The 24,845-nt window shown below is 34.9% G+C and overlaps 1 protein-coding gene across 1 annotated transcript in view; it reads left to right on the top strand.

The window, feature by feature from the left end:
* Positions 1–24,845, top strand: part of LOC145256202 (ribosome quality control complex subunit NEMF-like) — a 121,736-nt gene that overhangs the window by 61,367 nt on the left and 35,524 nt on the right. Inside the window, exons 20-24 of the mRNA XM_080114815.1 lie at positions 6,221–6,391; positions 8,291–8,349; positions 9,880–10,250; positions 21,300–21,384; positions 24,400–24,440. Of these exons, the coding sequence (XP_079970941.1) occupies positions 6,221–6,391; positions 8,291–8,349; positions 9,880–10,250; positions 21,300–21,384; positions 24,400–24,440 (727 nt within the window). The remainder of the gene's footprint in view (positions 1–6,220; positions 6,392–8,290; positions 8,350–9,879; positions 10,251–21,299; positions 21,385–24,399; positions 24,441–24,845) is intronic.

Raw genomic sequence — 24,845 nt, 5'->3', positions numbered from 1 at the left:
TATATTAGATTACTTTTAATATGATGATGATGATGATGATTGCAGTGTTTTGTGTTTCATGGGAGCGAATCATCAGTAATTGACCATAACACGGCAGTTTAACTTTCAAACACATCATTAGAAGACGCTTGCATCGCTTAATTGAGGTATGGAAGCACAAAATGGAAACAATACCTCTGCTTTTCTTTAAAACTGCTTACTTATTTTTTATTACTTATTTTTTTTATTGCGTATTTTTAAAAAAATATGTTTATTTAAGTAAATATGCTATATATTTTGGTAAACTGTTTAGATATTTAAAAAAAAATTTATTTGCAGAAATGAATAAAAAAAAGCAATGAATGTGTCGGATTTTGTTCCAGCTTAAAAAAAGCCTTTTTAAAAGCTTGTTTTTCATTTATTTAGACATTTTCTGACATTTATATAAGAAATCAGGTGCTTCTTCACTATAGCACTCTGATGTAAAAACAAACTCTTATCTGTGATATACAGAAAATTTAGCACAACAGAAAATTATGTAAATCAGTAAATTATTTTAAATGTGTTGTACATTACCCAGCTTAGGTAAGGAAATTTTTTTTTCATAAAAGTGCTGTAAATTTCCTGTGCTAGGGAAGGTACAATTATTTCATACATATGTTGTGTACCTATTTACTATGCCTCCCCACGACAGAGTTAGACACCAGGGTCGTTTTTTAACGTGGAGAAAAGGTACAAAAATAAAAATTGTCTCAGTCGTGAAGGATTTCTCCTCCACCGAAAGAGAACAAGAAATAGAAGTGCAGCATCTGAAGAACAGATACTACACTTTGATCTTGTCCCGAAGGCATACATATGTTGTGTAATGCCCATCCTATGTTAGGTAAAATATTCTTTTGCTCAAGATGGCAAATGATACATAAACATAAAAAATTCCTCTATCCTAAAAATAACAAGTATGTTCAAAATTTTTCTCATTGTCTTATACAATCTGAAGCAATGCCGGGTGGCCTTGCTAGTATGTTATATATTTTGGTAAACTATTTAGATATTTAAAAAAAATATTTATCTGCAGAAAAAATACAATGAATGTGTCGCATTGTGTTTCAGCTTAAAAAAGCTTTTTTAAAAGCTTTTTTTTTTCATTTATCTAGATATTTTGAAAATATATTCATTTATAGAAATGTGAAATAATGTTTTGAATTCTAATAAAATTATTCGTACAACCGTTAAACTATTTTTCTCTTGTGTATTCACCATTTTGTAACTGTTAAAACTGTACAAATGTGATGGATTCATTGTTTTTTTCATGTTTTTGTAAATAAATATATTGTTTAAATATATAGTTTGCCAAAAATAAATAAGTAAAAATTGATAAAAAACGTTTACATATTCAAAACTATATTTGAGGCTATTAAAAAGTATGGAATATTTTTATTTATTATTTTCTTTTTTACCTTTTCCAATCTCAGAATTTTTCTTTTTATATTTTTATCAAAGTGGTATAAGTTGGATCCATAAGTTTGTTTTTTCATAATGAGCACTTTCAACTAGAACATTTTCGTCATCCTCAGGCAAATTATGTCATTTAGGTTCTTAAAGTTACATTTTTAAAAAAAAATTAAGTTTGGTATTACATGTTGAGGTGGTTAATTAATATTTCGCGATGCATTCATTGTTTCTGTTAATAAATATATTTTAAAACATAAATATATTAACATAAAATATCTTAATATTTTGCCCAAATATATAAGTAAGTGAATACACCTGAACATGGTCGAAGGTTACATCAGCTGAACGTTGTGACGAAAAAACAACAACCAAGATGAGAATAATAATCCAAATAATACAAAAAATAATTATAAATCGTCATCTCAAAAATATACGTTCATCATATAAAAAACTGGAATGGACCTGGATTTATAAAAAAAAAAAAAAAAAATAGTCTTAGTGCTATTTGCGTTTGAATTTCTAATGGCTATGTTCGTTGGAAAAGCAAAAAAACAAACATTTTTCATCATTCACTAATAACATCCAGTGTGAATACACCTGAAGATGGCTGGAGGTTACATTGGCCGAAACATTGTAGAAAAAACAACAACCAAGATGAGAATAATAGTCCAAATAATACAAAAATAATTAACAGTCCTCATCTCATCATATAAGTAAGCAGTTTTGGAGAAAATCAGAGGTATTGTTTCCATTTTGTGCTTCCATATCTCAATTGAGCTATGCGAGCGCCCGCTAGTGACATGGGTCTTGGTTTTACTTTCAGCAACCTCATAACCCTTGCTTTTTTCATAATTTGCCTTTTTGTCCTCACATTCCTTGAATGATGTTTCTGACAAAAGGAGAAGAATTTCTGTTTTCTGGATTGGCTGTGATTTTGAAAAGAACTTTCGGTTTTCCCTTCGTGTGCCTAGCATCAGGTGGAATTTTCATGAACAGTTTCTTTCTAAGGCTTCCCATCTGTGGAACACATTACCAAGATACTCCTTCCTTGCAAACTAAAACATGGTTGCCTTCAAATCCCATGTCAACAAATATTTGTTCTTCTCTTAAGTAATCAAATCTCGTTCATTCCATTCATGATTTGGAATCCTGTCATAATATTCTTCATTCAACTAACAAGTTATTTCATTAACTCTAATCCTCAAGTAGCTTTTGGCCTTGACTTAGGTAACTGGTAACTTAGTAGGAGCAAAAAAAAAAAGAAGTTTTGTGCTTGTTTATATTACTGATCTTTAAAACAAACACATTTCAGGGGAAGACATTATCATATACTTGCGTGTCATGGCGAAATTAGTATGAATTCCAAACATTATGAAAAAATGATCAGATAGAAATATAATTACAAGTAAAAATAGAATTTATCGAATTATCAAGTTTTATTGTATGTTTTTAAATGTGGAACCGGCAGTATGACACATAATCCTTGGCTTAAATTGGCAAATTAAGAGTCCACCATTTTTTTTTTTAAATTGGCAAATTAAGAGTCCACCATTTTTTTTACTAATGCATTACAGAACATAATTGTGGCTGATTTTTTGGTTAAAAATACATCTATCACATCTTCTACTGGATCATTTTTTGTAATTTTAGGAATTTATATTAATTTCATCATGACATATAAGTACACAATAAATGTTTTCACCTAAAATATATTGGTTTAAAAGATCACCAACATAAACAACCACTGAAAATTCTTTTTTTTTTTTTTAAATACATCAAGTGATATGTGAACATTTTTAATCCTCTCATCGTAGCCATCATTACTAAACTGTCACTCTCTTCATCTCATTAGCCACTATCCTTGACTGATTTTCAGCTTTTATAAGTTTTAAGATGATAGCAACCTTTGGTCTGATAAAACAATGGCATTTTGCATCTAGTCTGGTGCACTGCAGCATCTGCTATGGCTATACAGTTCGGAGCTGGAATTGATGCAAATGCAGGCCTGAACGGATGATAAGGAGACTTAGGTTTGCCCAGTCACCAGAGCCCCCCTCTTGGTATTGCAGACAAAGTCTGACGGAAAGGCAAACCAATACGATCAGAGCCAGTGTAGCTGCAGGAGTTGTTACAGTGCTTCAGCATTCGCCTGTCAGGACTCCAAATCGGATTTTGTTGGGTTAGGGTTATCTCCTTTAGCCTTTGCCTTTCCCAAGGCATCTACAAGGCAGTGAAGCTATTTGTCCAGAGATGGTGAAAATTGGAAAATATTCCAATTTTTTTTTTTACATGGGGGGTCACCACTTATCAAGGCCTGGAAGCCACTCGGAGATAAGGGTTATTGCGTGTACAGTAATCAATGGGATAGTATTGTAGTAATCGTTAGTATTGGAGATTTGATAAAGCGTCTTACTTAAGGGGGCGATTCATCAGGAATTTATTTATGTTGAACTTGAAGACATCCAAGTTGTAGTCAGGTGGGATACAGGCAAATGGAAGAGAGTTCCACAGGCGTACACTTAAATAACGCAAATCCTTATTGCAGTTATGGTTGTATCAAAATGAAAGCTTTATGATACTCGTTAGTAAAAACAAACAAATAACAACAAATTTTGGATGTTTCTCCAGCTCTCCCAAACACTATCCCAGTTTAATAATAATAAACTAACAATGACAATGGTCTGTATGTACACTCTCCATCAGGATAATGGATTCAGAGGTTTTGGAAGGAGTCAAGACTCATAAGAATTCTAGGTTCTTTATTTGGAATTTTACTTAATTAAAAAAACAAAAATACAGAAAAATCTTTATGATGTATGTACTCATCATGGAATGAAGATATCATATTCCAAAAATCACATAAATTGATCAATTAGTTATTTTTTTTTTTTTTAAGAAAATCAAATTTTATGATGAAAGAGACGGGAGCTGTTATATTGTTTTAGAATGTGTTAAAATTCAAGAGCGACAACTCAATTCGACTACCTAAATTTTGTCTGTTTTTTAAATTTAGCCCTCCATCATGTTAAGTATGCCTTTCTAGATAGTAATGTTATTTCAGCATGGTCTATAAACTGCAGAAGTACTCATTTCTTTTCTTTTGTTTTTAAAAATAAAATGCCGGAAAGACAGCATAAACATAAAAAATAATACAGAATAATAATTTATTAACATAACATAAAAGGTTTAAAATACATAAAATTTACAAAATATTAATTTGATGAAGTAATGTAAAAGTTGTAAAATAAGCATTTTCCTAAAGACAGCATTTTTACAAAAGTAACTGCCCTTTATTTCTGAAAAGGTAAAATGCATTACTTGTTACCTTCCCCTTAACAACCTCTCCGGAAATAAGAGATCATTAATGGCTGCCAAAAACTATTAATCACTAAAAATTGCATAACTTTATTTCATCTATCAACAAGCTTATAAATGCCTCACTTATAAAATGTTTTAGGTTTTGAATATGAATGAAACTTTTGTTCAATCTCCTCTCACGTTGTTGTTCAGAACGGGGTCACCACTTGTTGTGTTTGGCGATCTCATCCTCTTTTGTTAAGTGAAGAATAAAGTCGCATAGTCTCCTTGCCATGAAATGAAAACACAAAGTATTCCGATATATAATTGCAATCAAAGTAAATTTATTTGTATCTAATAACAAATTAAAGATTGTAACAGTTCATAGCAAAACATGATTAATGAGTAACGTTGCTTGCGTGAGTCTTTAGTGAGAGGTCGAATGTCGGTTTGGCTGTTTGCCACAATCAAGAAGTGTTTTCATCACATCTGCATTTGTTGTGAGGTCCAGCGAAAGAGAATGAATGATACAAACCAGAAGTGAAGGTAGCTGTATCGCCCCCTTATGGCTAAGAATGATATTACCAGAGTTAAAGGGCGATAATCGTGTTTACCTTCAAGTCATCCATTTGTGTTTGTATGTTCGCTTGTGTGGAGAACTCAGTTCCCATAATGTTAACCTAAGGCTATCTAAATGGTTTTGTAATCTTTTAAATGAGTGATAATCTGAGAGAGCTAGGTCTAGAGAATATATAGGATAGGGCAAGATTTCCTAACCAAATCTTTCTAGATCTTCAGTCAGTAGTGCTGTGTGAGGATAAGCATTATCATGATGGAAGATGACTTCCTTTCTTTTGACTAAAGAAGGTCGTTTTCAGGTCAACACGGTTGAGAATATTGCAGAAAAATATGAATGATGCTTTACAGGAAGCCAGATTAGTTTCTTCCTCTTCTTCTCTTCACTAACAACAGGCAAGACATTTTCTCTTAGTAGCAGCAGCAGTAGTATTTCTTCTTTCTTCTCTTCACTGAGAATACGAATGTTCATTTTTAGTAGTTGCAGTAGTTCTTTTTTTTTCTTCACCTACAACAGTTAAAAAAAAAAACTGAGATAAACCAACACCTGTCCGAAATACATGCAAGTAATGTGTCGTGCAAAAACAAACTGATCTTCGAGCAAAAGATCTCACTCCGATTATTTATTTTGAATTACCAATTGCATCTATTTTGCATAATCACAACCTTTGCCTCAAAATCAAAAAGTTTTAGGTTCACACTTATGTCCAGTCATTGTTTCCTTACAGCAGGCACATGCTAGTTGTGGCTGCTTATCCCCTGATCTCTCTCCACCATCACCGCAATCTTATACGTTCCAATTCTGCAACTATGCTTTCCACGTATTATCCTATTTTTTTACTTTTTATTTTGTGCTATTTTTCATCTTTGTTCTTTTTCTGCTTGACATCATCTTTTTTTTATTTATTTAATTTAGGTGATCCTGTTCCTCCAAAAACTTTGAATGAAGCTGGGAGCATGGCCATTTGTAATAGTGTTGCTTGGGATGCTAAGGTCATCACCAGTGCTTGGTGGGTCTATCATGATCAAGTGTCGAAAACAGCTCCTACTGGAGAATATTTGACCACAGGAAGTTTTATAATCAGAGGTAAGGGTCTGATAGAACTGTAATCCTATTATTTCATCCATGCCTGGGGAGAAGGGAGCTAAAGGGGACAGGCATTCATATCTTTTGCTAGAATTATTGCAAGAAGTCTGAAACATGAGTAAAAATTTGTAGAAACTGTTATCTAAGAAAGACTTTTGTAAATTACTGCCAGTATTTAAGAATAGGTGAAGCATCCCATCACTGAATTGGCATCAGGAAGGACATCCAGCCAATGAAAAGCTTGTTTTAATAAAGGAAATGACTTTTAAAGAAAATTGGTTGCATTTCAAGACATAGTCTACTCACCAGCTGGCTCAAACATCAAATCTCCATTCTTCTTTATTTTGTTCAGAATATATATTTATCCATATAAGGGTAGTGTCAGCATGTAAAATGGATAATTCGATGCTTAATTTCCACGTTGGTCTTAGTATCAATAATCTTGGTCACTCATATTATTTGTATTCAGACTACTGTCATCATCTAGAGTATTATTTTCACAATGTTCGCAAGAACTTGTGGTGCAGTGAAGTAGAGTACTTGGTATAATTCAGTTGTAAAGTTACACTCTTTTAGAGGTGAATGGTTCAATCCTCAGTGTGGACAACACTCATAATACAATTGTGAATTACTTAGGACTTATATCTAGTCATGGCTGACAGAACAAGAGCATGCTACCCCCCTCCATAGATTAAATAAAGGGTTCTGTTTGAAATTCCGTTATGCAGATTCCTGAGTTTAACAAAATGCACCTGAAGAAAGTGAGGACGTTACCACTGTACCTATTTGACATGCATATGAATTGATTAAAAATAAACTAAGATGAATGTACAAAATGTATGATGATTTTTTCAATTTTGACCCATTTTTAACTTCTTAAAACTATTTTAATCGGCTAAAGACCTATAAAAGAATGGTCCATAAAAAAATCCAATCATTTAAGGCCTCTAGCGCTGCTCTGTGACTTTTAGTTTTGAAGTTTAGAGAGACAGACAGACAGACATAGTGAGTTTTATAAATTAGAAGATAGGTTAAATATGCATATTAATCTATTTGAGCATGGCCTACATAAATAGAAGGCCGTTTCACTAAAGTCACGTAACCTGCTGACGTTGGGGGATAAAGTACAATGGTCACAATTATGTGATCGATAACTATTACAAAGATAGTTATTTTCTGTTTCATGTTAAGTGACTTTAGTGGAATGACCTTCTATTTATGTAGGCTATGCTCGAGTAGGTTAATATGCGTGCTCACTAATGTTGAGACGATTAATCAAAATCGGGAATAAAAAAAATTGGAATTTTGGAGGGTATTGATATCAGAAGCAGAAAATTTGAGCCCAATGTCTGATGCCCAAAATTATTCTTTTATTGTTTTTATTTTTGATTTTAAACTTAATTTTTCATGACTCACAATAATGATGAAATGATAAATATTTATTGATTTTAAACTTAATTTTTCATGACTCACAATAATGATGAAATGATAAATATTTATTGATTTTAAACTTAATTTTTCATGACTCACAATAATGATGAAATGATAAATATTTATTGATTTTAAACTTAATTTTTCATGACTCACAATAATGATGAAATGATAAATATTTATTGATTTTAAACTACTAATAAAACTCAAATCTAAAGATCACAGTCATTAGTGTATTTTTACATTTGCAAAAATATATGCAGATGTTACATTTCTTTTTTTTTTTTGCATTAATTCAATCCCTTTCCCCTAGAAAACTATATTTAGAAATTTAAAAAGAACAGAATCAGTAATTGTATTGGAATCGGGGAAAAAATATTGGCGTCATCCGATCACTAGTGTTTATCAAAAATTTGATAATAGAAAAGATAATGTTTATTTATCATTTTTCTTATATTTTTCTTTCAGGCAAAAAGAATTACCTGCCCCCGTCTCATCTGATTTATGGATTTGGTCTTCTCTTTAAGGTAAGCATTTCATTTACTCCTTTTTGGGTAGATAAATATGGGGATGAGTTTAGGGAGAAATTGCCTTCTTATATGATAGCTAGTTTGTGTGCAAGAACACAATAGATGAAAACTCAGATATGAAAAAAACATTTGCATGGCAAGGTTATTGAGGGTGTTAAAATTTATATTACACTTGGAGCATAAGGTAGAGCAGGATTTGAATAACTTTTTGTTCTTCATAGCTAACAGTTACACTAACGGATCCAGCACTACACTATCATCAGAAAAAAACCACTTTACAGTGCAGTTTCAGTCCCTATTTTGCGACTGTTTTTCTGAAGTTGGAGCCCTCAGTCGGGAGGTGGTGTTACCTGCCCATAAATGATGTCAAGTCAAATTCTTTTCCTGGCTTACTTTCCTTAGCTGTAGTGTGTACCTTACTGGTTTGCGTCATAGAAGTAACTGCTGCACATGTTATGGTCCATCGACATGTAGTATTGAGAAAATAACCACTTGAAAAAATGTCAAGCATCTTTCTGCTTTGCTATAGTAACTAAAGCTGATGTAATCGCAAGAGTTAGGACGTTGGGGGAACTTTTTCTTTTGTGGAAATAACTTTGGGCAAGGTATGAAATCATTTGATCTAAAGAGTCTTAAAAATATATCTTTAACGTCAAAAACTAGTCGACGAGAAGTGTTAGATGGATAGATTCTAATCTAGAAAAATAAAATTCTTTCTCCGTTTGTCAGAAGCATCACTCATAGAATGTGAGGATTAAATAAATGAAGTGAAAGTTAGGAGGTTGTGTCCACTTTTTACTCTCTACATCTGTCATTGCTAACCAGCAGACTGTTAGCAGTGCAGATCAACAGAAATGTCTATCAAACATGTATACAGTTTGATGACGTATGGAAATGATGTCGGGCTGATGAGAATTGAGGATATGCATTGGATGGAGAGAAAGTGATATGAAAATGATAGGATGGATGTGTAATGTGAATCTTAAAGACAGGCTTAGTTCTGACGATCTCAGGAATGTTAGATCTGGGCAGTATAGGAAGATGTGTGTAGAACAGGAGACTTTGAAGGTTTGGTCACATTGAAAGAATGATGCCAGTTCTTAGCTTAGTAGATGTAAAACAGTTGAAATAGCAAGGTCAGTTGGCAAGAGAAAGCCAAAGAAAACAAAGAAAGTGGTCATAATGAGAGAAAGAGGAATAAATAAAGACCTGGCCAGAGATGGGTTGGTTTAGAAATCTGATAGTTTTAATCGTTTTCCCATTAACTGGAAAAGCATATTAGATGCAAATCTTCCATTTTCAATTTTTACTGAAAGTCAGTCCTAGGAGCTTATCAAAGTAAGAGCCATTCATTTTAACTGTGGTTACACAAAGATCAGAGTGTTGACGGTGAAAGGAGAGAAGCTTTACTTTGCTCTAGGAAAAATGTAAGGGAGACAAAGTTTTGTAGAGAACATTAAGGTGCAAAAAAAAAAAATCATTCGCTAATCTTTTCCTTTGTAATCTCAATTTTATTTCTGTTTGCAGCTTGAAGATGGTAGCGTGTTTCGTCATGTTGGCGAACGTAAGGTGCGTGGAATTGAGGACGAAAGTTTGATTAAGACGGAGGCGGAGGATGCTAACCCTGGTGCCGATGACTCTCAGATAAACGAAGAATTGGCTGATGAAGCAGAATCCGACAAAGAAGATTCTTCTGATTCTCAAGATGATAACGATGAAGAAGATGAAGATGGAGAAAATAATGAAGAAAAGTTTCCTGAGAAAAATGGCATTCTTCCAAAAGTAGAAAATATAAAAACGGAGGTGTCTGCAAGTCGAAAGAATGATATCACCAAGAAAAGTGCAGAGGAATTTGCTTTTCCAGATACAACTATTAATTTCGATTTCAGTGGTGAAAAGTAAGTTTTATTTTTCTTTTTCATCATCATCATCATATTCAGTTTAATATCCATTTTATAGCTAGCACCATACCAAGTAGTTGTGAAGGGTCCAGGAGGATGGAATGACCAAGGAGGGAGAGCACTAACCAAACCTCCACTGGAAGAGTGTGAAGAACAGGTGCCTTGGGGAGACTTTTTGTAACCCAAACCTCTGGGAATACCACTAGTTATTGCCAGAGAGAAATCAATGGTAAACGGCTGTTGCGATAGTGCAAATTCATTTGCAATGGTTATAAAAAAAAGGCAAAGAACACTGGAAATCTATTAATTTCGATTTCAGGGAGAAATCAATGGTAAGCAGCTGTTGTGATAACGCAAAGTCATTTGCAATGATTAACGCAAAAAGTGGAGAGCACTGGAATACTGAGAAGACTTGTCACTCAGACTCCAGAGAATACCACAGATTATTGTCAGTGATTGCTGATGATGACCGGTGTGAGAACTCCTAGTGAATAAATAATAATATTTAGTTTAACGTTCATTTTACATATCGGCATGTGTTTGAAAGCTTTTAAAAATTGACTTCCTAAGTTACATATCTTTATTGGGGTCAAAGTTAAAAAAAAAATGTACCTCTGCAGTTTCTACCAAATTACTCAGCCAGTTTTTGGTCTAAACATTTGAAATTTTACATAAAGTGTATTCAGAGATAGAACAAGCTTTTTAATCAGTTTTTGGCCAAAAATCTGGCTGCCAAGGGGTCAAAGTTAAAATTTTTTTACCTTTTTGGTCTCTAGCAAACTACTCAACTAATTTTTGGTCTAAACATTTGAAATTTTGCATAAAGGGTATTCATACATGCAGTAAGTTTTTTAATCAGTTTTTAGGCGACAGTTTGGCTGCCAAGAGGTCAAAGCTGAAAGAATTGACCTTTACAGACTCTACCAAACTCCTTTGCCAATTTTGTGCCTAAACATTTGAAAATTTAGACATAGGTTACTTGGACCTGAGTCAAACATTTTAATATATATATATATATATATATATATATATATATATATATATATATATATGCACATAAAGTTATGAACAGTACATAGGGCCGAGTAAAATCGGGCTGTACTGCTAGTTAATATGTAAAAGAAAATTGTATGTGGAATTAAAAATACCTTATGATTGGTGGATGAATAACAAATGTAAGTAATTTAAAAAGAAAATAAAATTTAAAGAATATTTATTAATTGATATCTAATACTTATTGTTAACATTTTACAAAAAATTATCTCTGGCTACGTCTTTATTTATCTCTTTTTCTCACAAGTCTTTATCACTTTCTCCCATGTTACTTCTATTAATTAACCCTGCTAGCTTAACTGTTCTACATCTACTAAGCCAAGTACCCACATCCATTTAGTCGTCATCATCATATTCGGTTTAATATCTGTTTTACATGTTGAAGTGTGGTGGACAGTTTTTAGAAGTTGACTTTCAAACTAACTAATCTCTGGCCAGGTGTTTATTTATCATCCTTTCTTCCAAATCAATCCTTATCACTTTCCCTGTGAGCTGACCCTATTTGTTACCTCAATTGTTTTACATCTACCATCTTTGGTGCTATCAGATCAGGCTGTCTTAAGATATTGGTTTCTTGCCTGACCTAAAATACATCAAACATTGATGTTGTTGTTTTTTTTCCCTTTTCTCTTTGCAAAACTTAATTATGTTATGCAAAGTTAAAAACAACCAAACCAAACCAAACCAAACCAAACACCATGAAAAAATATTTGAAGATATAGAGCTTGAAACATAAACACTTTTACCAAAATTCTGCATTGAACAACCTGAAAAGAGTTGATATGCCATAAAACAACCAAACCTCTACTAACCCAGAAACTCCCATTCTTTCAACATAGCCATACCATTGAAACTCCCTGTTCTGCATTCGTTTCCCTATATTGTCCAGATTTAACCTTCCTCTGAGTTCATTAGATCTGAGCATGTCTTTAAGACTTGCGTTACACATTTCATTCTCATATCATTTCTCTCCATGCAATGCATATCCTCAACCCTCACTATCCAAGTTTCACTTCCATATATTATCACACTGCATAAACATACCTCATAACCTGTGATACTATCCATGTTGCCCCTGACCAGACCCAACCACCCAAGTGTTAGCAAGTAAAAAAAAAAACAGGAAAAAACAAGTTGTTCAAAAAGGAACACAAAAAATAGTTAAAATGGGATTATTAATCAAGGTGTGCCAATGAAAGGAAACAAAGAACTGAACAAAGGCTCGGTCAATATATTTTAGAGATAGTTTTAGGACTGTCAGTGTGCTTTGCGACAGTTTACAATGGTTGGAAACAGTTGCTGACAGTCTTGAGTTTGCAACGGTTGATGATAGTTGTGAGTTTAAGATTAGCTGACATCAACCAATGACAAAGACGCTTCGACAGACTGTTACACACACACACTCTGATATGCTACGGAATGTGATGGAATTTGTGTTTTGTTTTTTGTACTTGTGAGCCACTGTGCACCTGTCAGCAGTTGCCAATGTGAGAGACAGTAACACGACTAAAAGAGAAGATGGAGGAGAATAAGACAATGGAAACATCGTTGGGGTTAATAATTGTCGAGTGGTGGACCACATGGTTTTATCGCAGACTTCCATGCATCATCTCATTGAGTAAGAAACAAATTAATTTTACTGTCAGTCATCAACTAGTCACAAGGTATCATTTATATGCAACAGAGTTCTCCACTTTTTACCTGACTTTTTTTTTTTTTTCTTTTTCTTGATAATAGTAGTTTTCCACTTAAATCACTAGAGCCTCTCATGGATATGGGTGCTTTGCATTTTGGTCGAAACCCGCTTTTTTCTTTTATTTGAAACTAGTAGAGCTACCTGGCACAAGTGTAATGGTGCAAATCTAAAGTTCAATATGAATTAAAAAAAAAACCCTAAAAACAGAAAAATCTTTATGATGTATGTACCTGTCATGGAACAAAAATGTCATATTCCAAAAATTATGTAAATTGATCAAGTAGTTATATTTTATAAAGAAAATCATTTTTAAACGACTTTAAGTGATTAATTCGAAATTGGTAGCATTACAAGGCTGATCTCGCAAGTTTGATTGAATGTGGAGTTATCTGTTCTTGTTTTTTTTAAAATGGCGATATCAGACAGACCATTTTTACTTACTTATAAAATTTGATTTTCTTAGTTAAGTATAAAAAACTGCTTGATTAATTTATATGATTTTTGGACTATGACATTTTTGTTCCATGATGGGTATATACAACATAAAGGTTTTTCTGTGTTTTTTTTTTTTAATTAGGTTGAATTCTGGACAAGAACCAGTATAACATATTTCTATTAAAACTTATAGTTCTTTCTCGCGAGCATAGTTTTCTGTAGACTATAGTTCTTGGAATTATGATTTATTATTTGGCTGCATTTCAGTCGATGTGTCCCCTGGCCTTCCTTGGGTAAACTAAATTGTCAGTGATAAAAAGGAAACCAGAACTTGTCAATTTTGTTCTAATTAGATGGGGGAAATGAGAGAAAAAGGATCGGCAGAATATCTTGGAGATTCCTCCAAATGAACCCCTGTGTGTCTTAGAGATGAGCTCCTGTGTCACACTCACTGGAGACTCCTTCAAATGAACACTGGTGCTACCAGATCAGGCTGCCTATTGGCTTTCTGAGACGAAATGCACCTACATCAATTTCTGTTTTTGTTTTCTATTCTTTTTTGTAAAACTTGATTATGTTCTACAAAAACAAAACAAAATCAACAGCTCCTTCCCCTCCCCCCTCCTTTCTTTTTCCTTCCCTACTTCCCGGTCCTGAATATGGCCTTAAACTATATCTGATGATGAGGCCCGAGTTTGCGTGTTTTGGGGAGTATGGAGCCACCCTTTAATTGCCATTGCTCCCAAGTCCACTCTGACCGGAGTGGTAGTACCTGTTAGGGTCCCAAACGATGGGTTAAATAGAAACCCCCCAAAAAAAAGCAAAAAAAAACATTCTATTAAAAAATTGTTCTTCAAAATCTGATCAGATTCCACTTGACCCTGTCGGCAGGGGATCAGAATATGTCAACTACCCCCCCCCCTGCAGAGAGTAGAAGTCCCTCAATGGGGCTACCTGTTGGCCATAGGTAGTGACCCGTAATACCTTTAGGACGGGATCCTAGTGGTTGAGAGACTTGGAGGTCAGGTTTTAGTACCCCCACTTCTCAACACACCACTTTGGCCCTTACTGGGCTAGACGGGCGGTTGGAAGGGCCCGATCCGATCAATTGGCTGGTCACGTCAAGCTTCGCCATATATTGCCCACCCCATAAACCTATCATTAACACAATATGCCTATCCCTTCCCCACAAATAACATCTACTTCCTAATATATGGTGGAAAGCGGTGGTTGAGGGTTAATCGACGAAGTGAAATATCCATGACATGGCTGCAAACCCTTTAAATTACTACGTATCCCAGAGTAACATCAAAGGAAAACAGGTGCTCATGAATGATATCACGTAAATCGAGTATCACCTTTGTATCCTTGTTGAGCCTGGGCGAATGGGTTTCCCCCCAGGCACTTCTCATATAGGGCTCTGAGGTGAGAGGGGAGCAAAGATAATGAAAAAACCAATCTTATTTGATTATGGCTTTTATTACCCCCCAAAACCCCCCCAAAAAAGAAGTTTTTCAGATGTTTCCGACATTTCCAGTTCAGAGGACGAACAGAAATGCTCAATCAAAGAAAACTCAATATTTTTAGTAATGGAAATACTTGAAAAAAATGAAATAAATAAAATTTCACCTTTTACAATGGAAAAAATTTTCTCTCAAAAAATAAAACCCAAAATGATAAAACGACTGCAAAATAACACCATACTTATCGAATTGAAACAAAAAACACAAGCTAAAGAAATTCTCAAAGGGCAAACCTTTAACAATATCAAAATTAAAACTTATCCCCACCCATATCTAAACTCCTCAAAAGGAGTCATTAGATGCAGTGAACTATCAAATTGCTCGACTGAGAAAATTTTATCTAATCTATCATCCCAAAGTGTTACAGATGTAAAAAGAATAAGAATGAAACAAAATGGAGAAATTATATTGACAAATACATATATACTCTCCTTTGACTCCACAAATTCCCCAAGTGAGATTAAAATTGGATACCTAAAAGTAATCGTTGAAAAATACATCCCAAACCCTCTAAGGTGCTACAATTGTCAATAATTTGGACATCACCAATCCAAATGCACCAAATCACCAATCTGTGTAAGATGTGGTGAAAACTCCAAACATAGTGACTGCAAAACAGACCCCAAATTCTCACACTGTAGTGAAAACCATTCAGCTGACTTCAAAGGATGCAAAACATTGCTAAAAGAAAAAGAAATAACAACAATAAAGTATACAAAAAATATAATCTTCCCGAAAGCCAGGAAAATTATGAATGCAAGATACTCAGAAGTAACCAAGAATGCTAAAATAAACACAAATCAAAGTTTCAAAGCTATACAAAAAATCCTCTAGAAATAAGAACTTAAGAACTATCTCAACTGCTAAAAGAGATGAAAGACCTAATGAAAGAAATTAAAACATCAATCCTGAACTCTGGAAATAATCAATCTACAAAAGAGAGTACAACAAAAAAAACAGAACCAACAAACCAAAAAAACTCAAATTAAATCAAACAAAGAAAAAGAAAAAACTCACGAAATGAAAACAACCCTCATAAACAAACCAAATGAAACATCATCACCCAATCAAACGAAAACTTAAGAAAAAACAATTAACAAACCAAGATCTAGATCCCAATCAACCTCAAGAGGAGGAAATAAAATAGGAACACTGGAGGAGATTGAGGTAGAAGATAAAACACCCCCAGACAAATAAAAAAGCCGACAGACACAACAAAACACACAGAAGAATAATAACACAAAACTTAAAACCAACCACGGGGAAAAAAAATAATCCAATGGAACTGTTGTGGTTTGAAAGCAAATATGAATGAACTACAACTATTAATAACACAGAAACAACCTACAATAATCTGTCTGCAAGAAACCTTTCTGAAACACGACAGCATCAACATCAAGAACTTCCAATCCTTCAACTACACCCATAATTCCGGAGGCAGAGCCTCAGGGGGTGTGTCGATTCTGATCCGAAACGACACACTCCACAGTAAAGTAAATATCACTACAAATATCCAAGTAATTGCCATCAAGGCCACTCTGCACAAAACTATAGCAGTATGCTCTACATATATCCCACCAAACGAAAATATAGACAAAGACGAATTGAAAAAAACTAGTTGATCAACTTCCCAAACCCTTCATCCTGTTAGGTGACTTTAATAGCCACAATATACTATGGGGGTGTAAGGACATTAACAAAAAGGCAGAACAATAGAAATCATTAACGAAAACAATATATGCTTACTTAACAACAGTTCACTCACATACATCAGTCCAGCTAATGGAAATTACTCCGCCATTGATATAAGTATGTGTGCCCCCAAAATATATTTGGATTTCAGTTGGAGTGTGCATGATGACACCTGGCGCAGTGACTACTTCCCAATTCTAATCGAAATCCCCGAACCCAGTAGTCAAAAACATCCACAATGGAACCTAAACAAGGCCAACTGGCAAATATTCAAGGAAAAATGCAAGACTAGATTGAACCACATCGAAACTATCCATAACACAGTTGAATCTTTTACCAAAACACTGATAGAAATAACACTAAGTGAGACTAACCTATGCTCCTCCATCCCCTCTAATCTACTTTAACATGACTGGATATCTTCCACTCTGCCGTAAGGACTCTGACAGACATATGCACGGACTTGGAGTTTACATTCGTAACACCCTCCCCTTGACTAGAGAAACACACCTAGAATCGGACAATCAAGCCTTTATGTGCTTTAGACTTAACATGCAACACAACATTAGCTACTTTTATTTCTCTACCGCTCTCCCTCGACCCAGGGCTGCACCATAATAAACAAAGTCTCTGACAGCATAGACACAGTACGCTCCCTTGACACTAGCACACAAGTACATGTATTTGGTGACTTCAATGTCCACCACAAAAACTGGTTGGGATTCTCTACTGACACAGCGGGCAGCACAACACATAGTTTCTCTTCCCTATCACAAATGGTTACATTCCCAACCCGCATACCGCAGATTTAACCGACATAAGTCCAGTTCAAACAGACAGAAGTACATAGAAGCTAGAAGTAACGTTAAGAAAAAAATAGCGACAGCTAAAAGAGAATTTACTGAAACCACTAAAAAATGCATTGAAGCACAAAAATTAGGAACTCGTGACTTCTGGAAAATCTACAACAGTGTAGTAAATAATGGGCAATCAACAATTCCCCCACTAACCAACAATCACGAGGTTGTTTGCTCAGCAACCGAGAAGGCTAAGATGCTTGCCAGTCGGTTTACCTCAAACTCCACACTGGACCCTCTCAACCACTCCCTACCTGACTTTCCTGGACAGACGCAACACTAGACGATCTGAAAATCACCCCTGCTCAGGTGCATGGTATCATAAAAAACCTTGACACTTCAAAAGCATGTGGACCTGATCTCATCCCAGCTGTGCTATTAAAAAAGTGCTCAACTGAAGTAGCTCCAGTTCTCTCCAAACTCTACAACAAATGCCTTAATGAATCTTGCTTTCCGGACTGAAAACTGCTTCTGTGGTACCAGTATTCAAGAATTCTGACGAAAGAACGGACCCATTAAATTATCGCCCCATTAGCCTCCTCCCACTTTTTTTCCAAAATATTTGAGACCTTAATTAACCATGCTCTAGTCCATCACCTTACAGATGCTAAACTTCTGACTGACCAACAATATGGATTTAGACAAGCCCGTTCAATAGCAGACATCCTAACTGTAATCTCTGAACGTATTTACCACTCACTGGACAAAGCTGGGGAGGGCAGAGCGGTAGCTCTAGATGTATCCAAGGCTTTTGACAGGGTATGGCATGAGAGTCTCCTCAGGAAAATTAGATCATACGGTATCACTGGTAGAATACTAAACATAATTAAATCCGTTTTAGATAAGAGAAAAATCCAGGTTGTCTTCAACGGTCATACATCTAAACAATATGATATAAATGCAGGAGTACCCCAAGGGTCTATCCTTGGACCTCTGTTGTTCCTAATATTCATAAATGACCTTCCTGACAAAATTGCCTCTGAGATGGGTATATATGCTGATGACACCACACTCTATAACAGGCACGGCAGGAAAACAAATGGAAGCATATCTAAAGAAATGGCAGAAACACTAGAGGATGACCTCCAATCTGTAGTGGAATGGGGACAAAAATGGATGGTCACGTTCAGTGCCGCCAAAACTAAACTAGTTTCCTTCAATAATTACAAGAAACCTTCTCTACCACCGATAGCAATCGCCAACGACACTTTATCTGAGAGTACATCTTTCAAACTCCTTGGCCTAACGTTCACAGGAAACATGAGTTGAAACAATTACATTGAAAGCATTACCAGGGCTGCTGCAAAGAAGGTAGGCTCTCTCTACCGTGTTAGAAAATTACTAACACTCAAAAGTATCCTGTACCTCTATAAGGCCACCATTCGCCCATGTATGGAGTATTGCTGTCATATTTGGGCTGGTGCATCTGCTACTAGTCTCTCACGCCTAGACAAGGTTCAAAACCTGATAGGCCTTGAACTGGCATCTAAGCTTCAGCCTCTGTCCCATCAACAAAATGTTGCATCCCTCTGCCTGTTCTACAAGTATTTTAATGGAGAGGCTCTGAGGAACTGCAAACACTTGTGCCCCCATGACGTAAACACCCTCGACAAACCCGACAGGCAGCTAAATCTCACCTCCACACAGTAGAGATCCTAGATGTAAAAGATCTTTCTCGTCCAGTAGTTTCTTCCCCAAAACTGCTACACTTTGGAATTCCATTCCAGGTCCCTGCTTCCCCAACTGTATTGAAGTGCAGAAGTTCAAGTGTAACGTGAGCAGACATCTTGCTGCCCAAACCTCCACATAGTACTCCAGTAGATGTTACCCCTGATAGTAGCCCCCTACACCAAAGTGGCAATGTGCCTTGTTTGGGGTGAAAATGTAAAATAAAAAAAATAAAAAAATGAGTGCATCCCAAAAACCTCAACAACCAAAAGGCACAACAGAGCCTAGTTCAACACTAAACGTCAACAAGCTATCAAGTTATGGAAAGCTGCTCTAAAAAAATTCCAGAAACAACCTACTACTTCAAATCTTATAGAATACAAGCAAAATAGAGTTATAAGAACAAAAAAAAAAGAATGCTGGCAAAATTACGTCAGCAAACTGAATTCCTCGACTGAACCAAGAGTAATATGGGAAATGATCCGAAAAATTGCAGGTAAACAACAATCCATACCAATCAAACACTTCGTCATAAATAACTCTAACACAACTAATGAAAAAAAATATAGCAGACTTACTAGCTGAAACTTTTTCACAAAATTCTTCTAACCAAAACTACAGTACAAAATTTACAACAATCAAACAAAATGCAGAGAAATATACACTCAACTTCAAATCAAAAAACCTTGAAAACTATAATAAACTCCTTTCACTAACTGAACTAGAAGATGCCATCAGAAGATCCAATAACACTGCTGTGGGACCAGATGAAATTCACTACGAATTCCTGAGACAACTACCTACTGAAACACTAAAACTCCTATTAAAAATCATTAACAAAATATGGATAGAAGGCGAATTCCCAGATATATGGAGATTAACCACAATAATAGCAATCCCCAAACCAGGAAAAGAAAACTCAAACCCGCAAAACTATAGACCAATTTCACTAAGCAGTTGTTTGTGTAAAATAATGGAGAGAATAGTTAATGACAGACTAGTGTGGTACATAGAATCCAACATTATCTCTAACCTACAGTGCAGCTTCCGTAACAGAAGAAGTACAATCGATCACCTGATTCACCTAGAAACAGCTGTAAGAGAAGCATTTATAAGGAACGAACACCTCTCGTCAATCTTCTTTGACTTGGAGAAAGCGTACGACTCTACCTGGAAATTTGGAATAATGAGATCTTAACAACCTCAATCTAAAAGGCAGACTACCACAATTTATAAAGGGCTTCTTATCAGATCGCAAATTTAAAGTCCGCATTGGATCAACCTATTCAGAAAGCAACATCCAAGAAGAGGTAGTCCCACAAGGGAGTATTCTATCTGTAACTTTGTTTAGCATTAAAATAAACAACATAACAAAGTGCCTAACTCCCAGTGTTGATGGATCTTTATATGTATATATTGCAGGTCAAAATATATACATACCATAGAACGCAAGCTCCCACAATGCCTAAATAGATTAAAAACGTGGACAAAAATCAAGAAAAGAACAAGTGCTTATAGCCAGAACACACATTGGCCACACAAACCTTACTCACTGCTAGATACTCAGGCAAGAGCAACCACCTCAATGCCTAACATGCCAGAAGACTTACACAATAAAACATCTTTGTGGAATGTAGAGCCTACGCTACTGTGAGAAATCGCTACCTAAAATCCAACAATATGAAAGACATTTTTAAAAACACCTGCACAGACAATATTCTCTCATTTCTGAGAGAGATACAACTATACCAAAAAAAATAACATCAAGGCCTTACTAAAAAAAAAAAAAATTTCAACTAAAACAGAGAAACTTGCCTCCCCCCCCAAAAAAAAGTACTAAGCAAACAAACACTATGAAAAAAAATGAACCAAAACGATCATCAGCATTAAATGACCCAATGAAGGTCTGTATGCTGGTTAAATAAACTAACGAACCTAACCAACCAACCTCAAATGAGCACCTGTCTATTCCTTTGGAGGCACCTCTCCAAATGATCATCTATGCATCCCTTTGGAGATTCCTCCAAATGAGCACATGAGAAAAAGTGAAATGCTTTAAAATAATTTTTTTTTAATTAAAAATATTTTGTATTCCTGATTTATAAATCTATTTTCTTTCTAGACTAATGGTTCGAAAAAGCCAAGTGGAGAATCAGAATGAATTTGACAGTTCTGCTATGGATGAGAAACAGGAATTGAATCAAGATGTAAGTTTTTGGAGAAACAGATAATTATGTAAGAACCCTGTCCCTCTCACGCTCACTAATTGTGATAAAGAAATATTCATTGATGCTAATTACTCTTGTAAAAATTCCAATACATGAATTTTTCTCATCACTGTTTTCTTTTCATCATGTCATGGTTGTGTATAAGAAAATGTAGTAAAAAAAAAAATCAAGAGGCAACGATGCCACACTTCCAACATTCTACGTTCTGCTATCAAGAACCTTCCAACTACAAAATATGACGCACAGCTGACACAACTCGCAACTTCAATAGTCAAGTCCAAAATCCAGTCCTCCTTAAAAATCAGGCTCTTCTTTTATATCCAACCGGAAGCCTCTCATTTGCATTTGAGCAAGCATATAAAAAGGTGGCCATTTTTTCTTTTCTTTTCTATTCACCCCTTCTGTCTGCATGAGATCTTACAGGCTGCCAAAAGAACAGGTTTGTCACAAATTAAATCATTTAATCACACGCCCCTCCCAATCCCTTGAATCACTCACGTAATGTAGTCATCCAGTCATCTCAGCGAACGTCACTCTCTTTGGGATCAACGTTGTATTTCTTGTTAGGCTTCCTGTTGTCCATTATCCCCCTCATTCTCTGAATCTCCCCTAATCAACCTAATGTCCAGAAAATATCTTGGTCTACCGTTCACCTCTTCTGAAAAATCAGATTCTTCTTTTATATCCAACCAGAAGCATCTCATTTGCATATTGAATTAGCATATAAAGGTGGCCATTTCTTTTTTCTTTCTTTTCTTCTTTTTTTTTCTTTTTTTCTTTTATTTCTCTTCACTCCTTCTGTCTACACAAGATCTTGCAGGCTGCCAAAAGAAGAAATTAAATCATTTAATCACAGAAAATCTATTGTAAGTTATAAATAAATGTGTCATAATATTTAGTTTCATCTTCATTAGAATAGAACTGAATGTGATCATAGCAAAATGTAAATTGCATAGTGTCTGGTTTTACCAATTACTCTTTTTTAAAAAGAAATATGGAAGTCTATCCAGACAAAGCATGAAGCTACTTACTATAAGTGTTGTGTATTGAGACTCTACACCAGTAAGTAGAAATCATGTTAAATAGTATGAATTTTGTCGAGGGTCACATAGCACAAGCAGAAATAGATTCAACTGTAGCTGGCATGATTGAAGCAGAAGGGTAAGTGGAGAAATTTGTAAATGCAGATGTTGAATGATATGACATAGAGATGAAATCATGTGTTCTGGGGACAGAACATATTTCCTAGTCAGTTGGAGTCAGGAAGCTAAAATTTTGCTCATATTCTGCCCATCTTAAAAGTAAGTTAGAAAAACAAGAAGTCGAATTAGATATTGGTCTCTCCCCTCATAAACGACCTCTCTCTAAATAAAACCTTTAAAAGCAGCAAGTTTCCATTGTTTCCATGCTTGAGTAGATTCATCTTAAGTTAAACAGAAACTCAATTACTACGAGAGGATTAACCGCCCACTCATGGAAAAGTGACGCTCGGAGAATGAAGACCAGCCACTGCGCACATATGAAAATATACTCTTTTCAAAACAAAAGCCAATAGACATCTGTCTTTTCATTAATCGTCTTTTGTTCTTGTTAGCTCATTACATCAAGTGATTTCATGCCTTGTCTGGAGCAATATCACTAAAAAAAAAAATTAAGTAAGCAACCAATTTGTTCTTACAGAAGATGATGAATATTTTTGCTATGTTTGTAAACAAACAAGTGAGGGGAACAGGTAAATAAAGAAAGATAGGAGACACTTAGAAAGGTGTTGTTTTGTTAATCGATTTTTGGACATCTCAAAATATACTCAGTCGTTCTGCATTCTCCATTCAGACTGCTAGAATCTTGGTCTCTCAAATCTCTCTTCGTCATTCCTGCTAAACTTGGTTTCCATGTTGTTCCAAAAGGTTAACTGCCTGAACCTTGCTGTCCTCTATCTACGATGCATTCTGTTTAGGGGTTCTCTCATTTACAAACATGATTCAATTAAATAAACACTAGAAGATTCTTCAAAAATTAGTGTATGACACCACAACATAATCGTGTTAACATAGTAGTTTTCATTAGATCACCAGTTAAGCAATATTGAGCCTGTTCAATACTAGATGAGTGACTATTTGGGAATACTAGATGCTGTATGTATTCAGGTAAGTGGGTATTATAAGATGAAAGCCCCTTGCATTTCACAGTTCCAGGTTACCCTTGGCAAGGTATAGCGCCTGTTAGCTTCCATTTGATATTCTGGGGAGTTACCGTAAAGAGAGGCAGCTAGAGTTTATTAACTGTGGTAAAGGAAAAAGGGGGCTCTGTTAAAAAACCAAACCGGATAGAAAGAGCTTAGTGATGGTGTCACAAATAAAGACATCCACTTCCAATTTGTCATGAGCCAAAATGGAAGTAGTAAGGTTTAGAAAACTGTCATAAAAATACTCATATCAATGCACAATCTGGTCTAATCGGGAATAGTGAAACATAAACCACCTATATTATATTTCTCTTAGTCTATCTATCCGTTACATTTTTTTCTCGAAAAGTACTGGGCTGATCTGGCTGAAATTTTATATGGATTTTTGTTATGATAACTTGCAACAAACTAAGTATTATGGTATCTGTTTGGGACACAATAAGCATTAGGTATTAATCATCATAATACCACATTTACTCTAGAGGTTTTCTCAGAAACTACTGAGCCGATCTGGCTGAAATTTTGTATGGATCTTTGTTTCAATAAGATGCAGTGAACTATCCATATTATGGTATCCTTTTGAGGTATTGTTAGGGATTAATAGGGATTAGTATTTGATTAAAAAATGAGCACAAATTTAACTATATTCAACCATCAATTTGACATAAAGCCCTCCTAAGTCAATTGGCCATAACTTTTGCCTGTTTTTAATATGTAAACATCTAGTAAAAATATAATTATGAATAAATCTTTTAAAACTTTTGTGTTTAAATGAATAAGTTTTCTGTTTATTGATATCTTATATTCAGGCCGAAACCAAAGGTGGCAGATTGTCAGCTAAAATGAGAAGGTAAGTTATTTATCATCGTATTTTTAATTCTTTATTTAATCAACCTTTAAAAGCTACACTTTTTTTTATCACTCGTTCAAAGTTCTAGTGATATATATATATATATATATATATATATATATATTAAATTTATTTATACAAACATTAATGGCTACATATGTGCATACATGTTTTTGTAATCACCTGCGTTGGGGGATTACGTCTTCAGGCCAAGAATTACCGTCGAAAACTGATATTTCAATCAAAAAACATTTTCCTATTTCGTTTGTAAAGTTAGAATGTAACCTGGGTGGGAGTCATAATTCGGTGAGAGGACAAGTGAGGTCTTTGAAGATAATAAACATCTTCTTTTTATTTCCCTTTCTCTCTATCCATCCCATCATTTGGTTTTTATGGCATAAGGTA

The sequence above is a fragment of the Euprymna scolopes genome, chromosome 32, assembly GCF_053919585.1.
Source record: "Euprymna scolopes isolate OS-2025 chromosome 32, ASM5391958v1, whole genome shotgun sequence".
In the NCBI taxonomy this organism is placed as follows: Eukaryota; Metazoa; Mollusca; class Cephalopoda; order Sepiida; family Sepiolidae; genus Euprymna; species Euprymna scolopes.
This window is presented reverse-complemented; position numbering and strand designations above follow the sequence as displayed.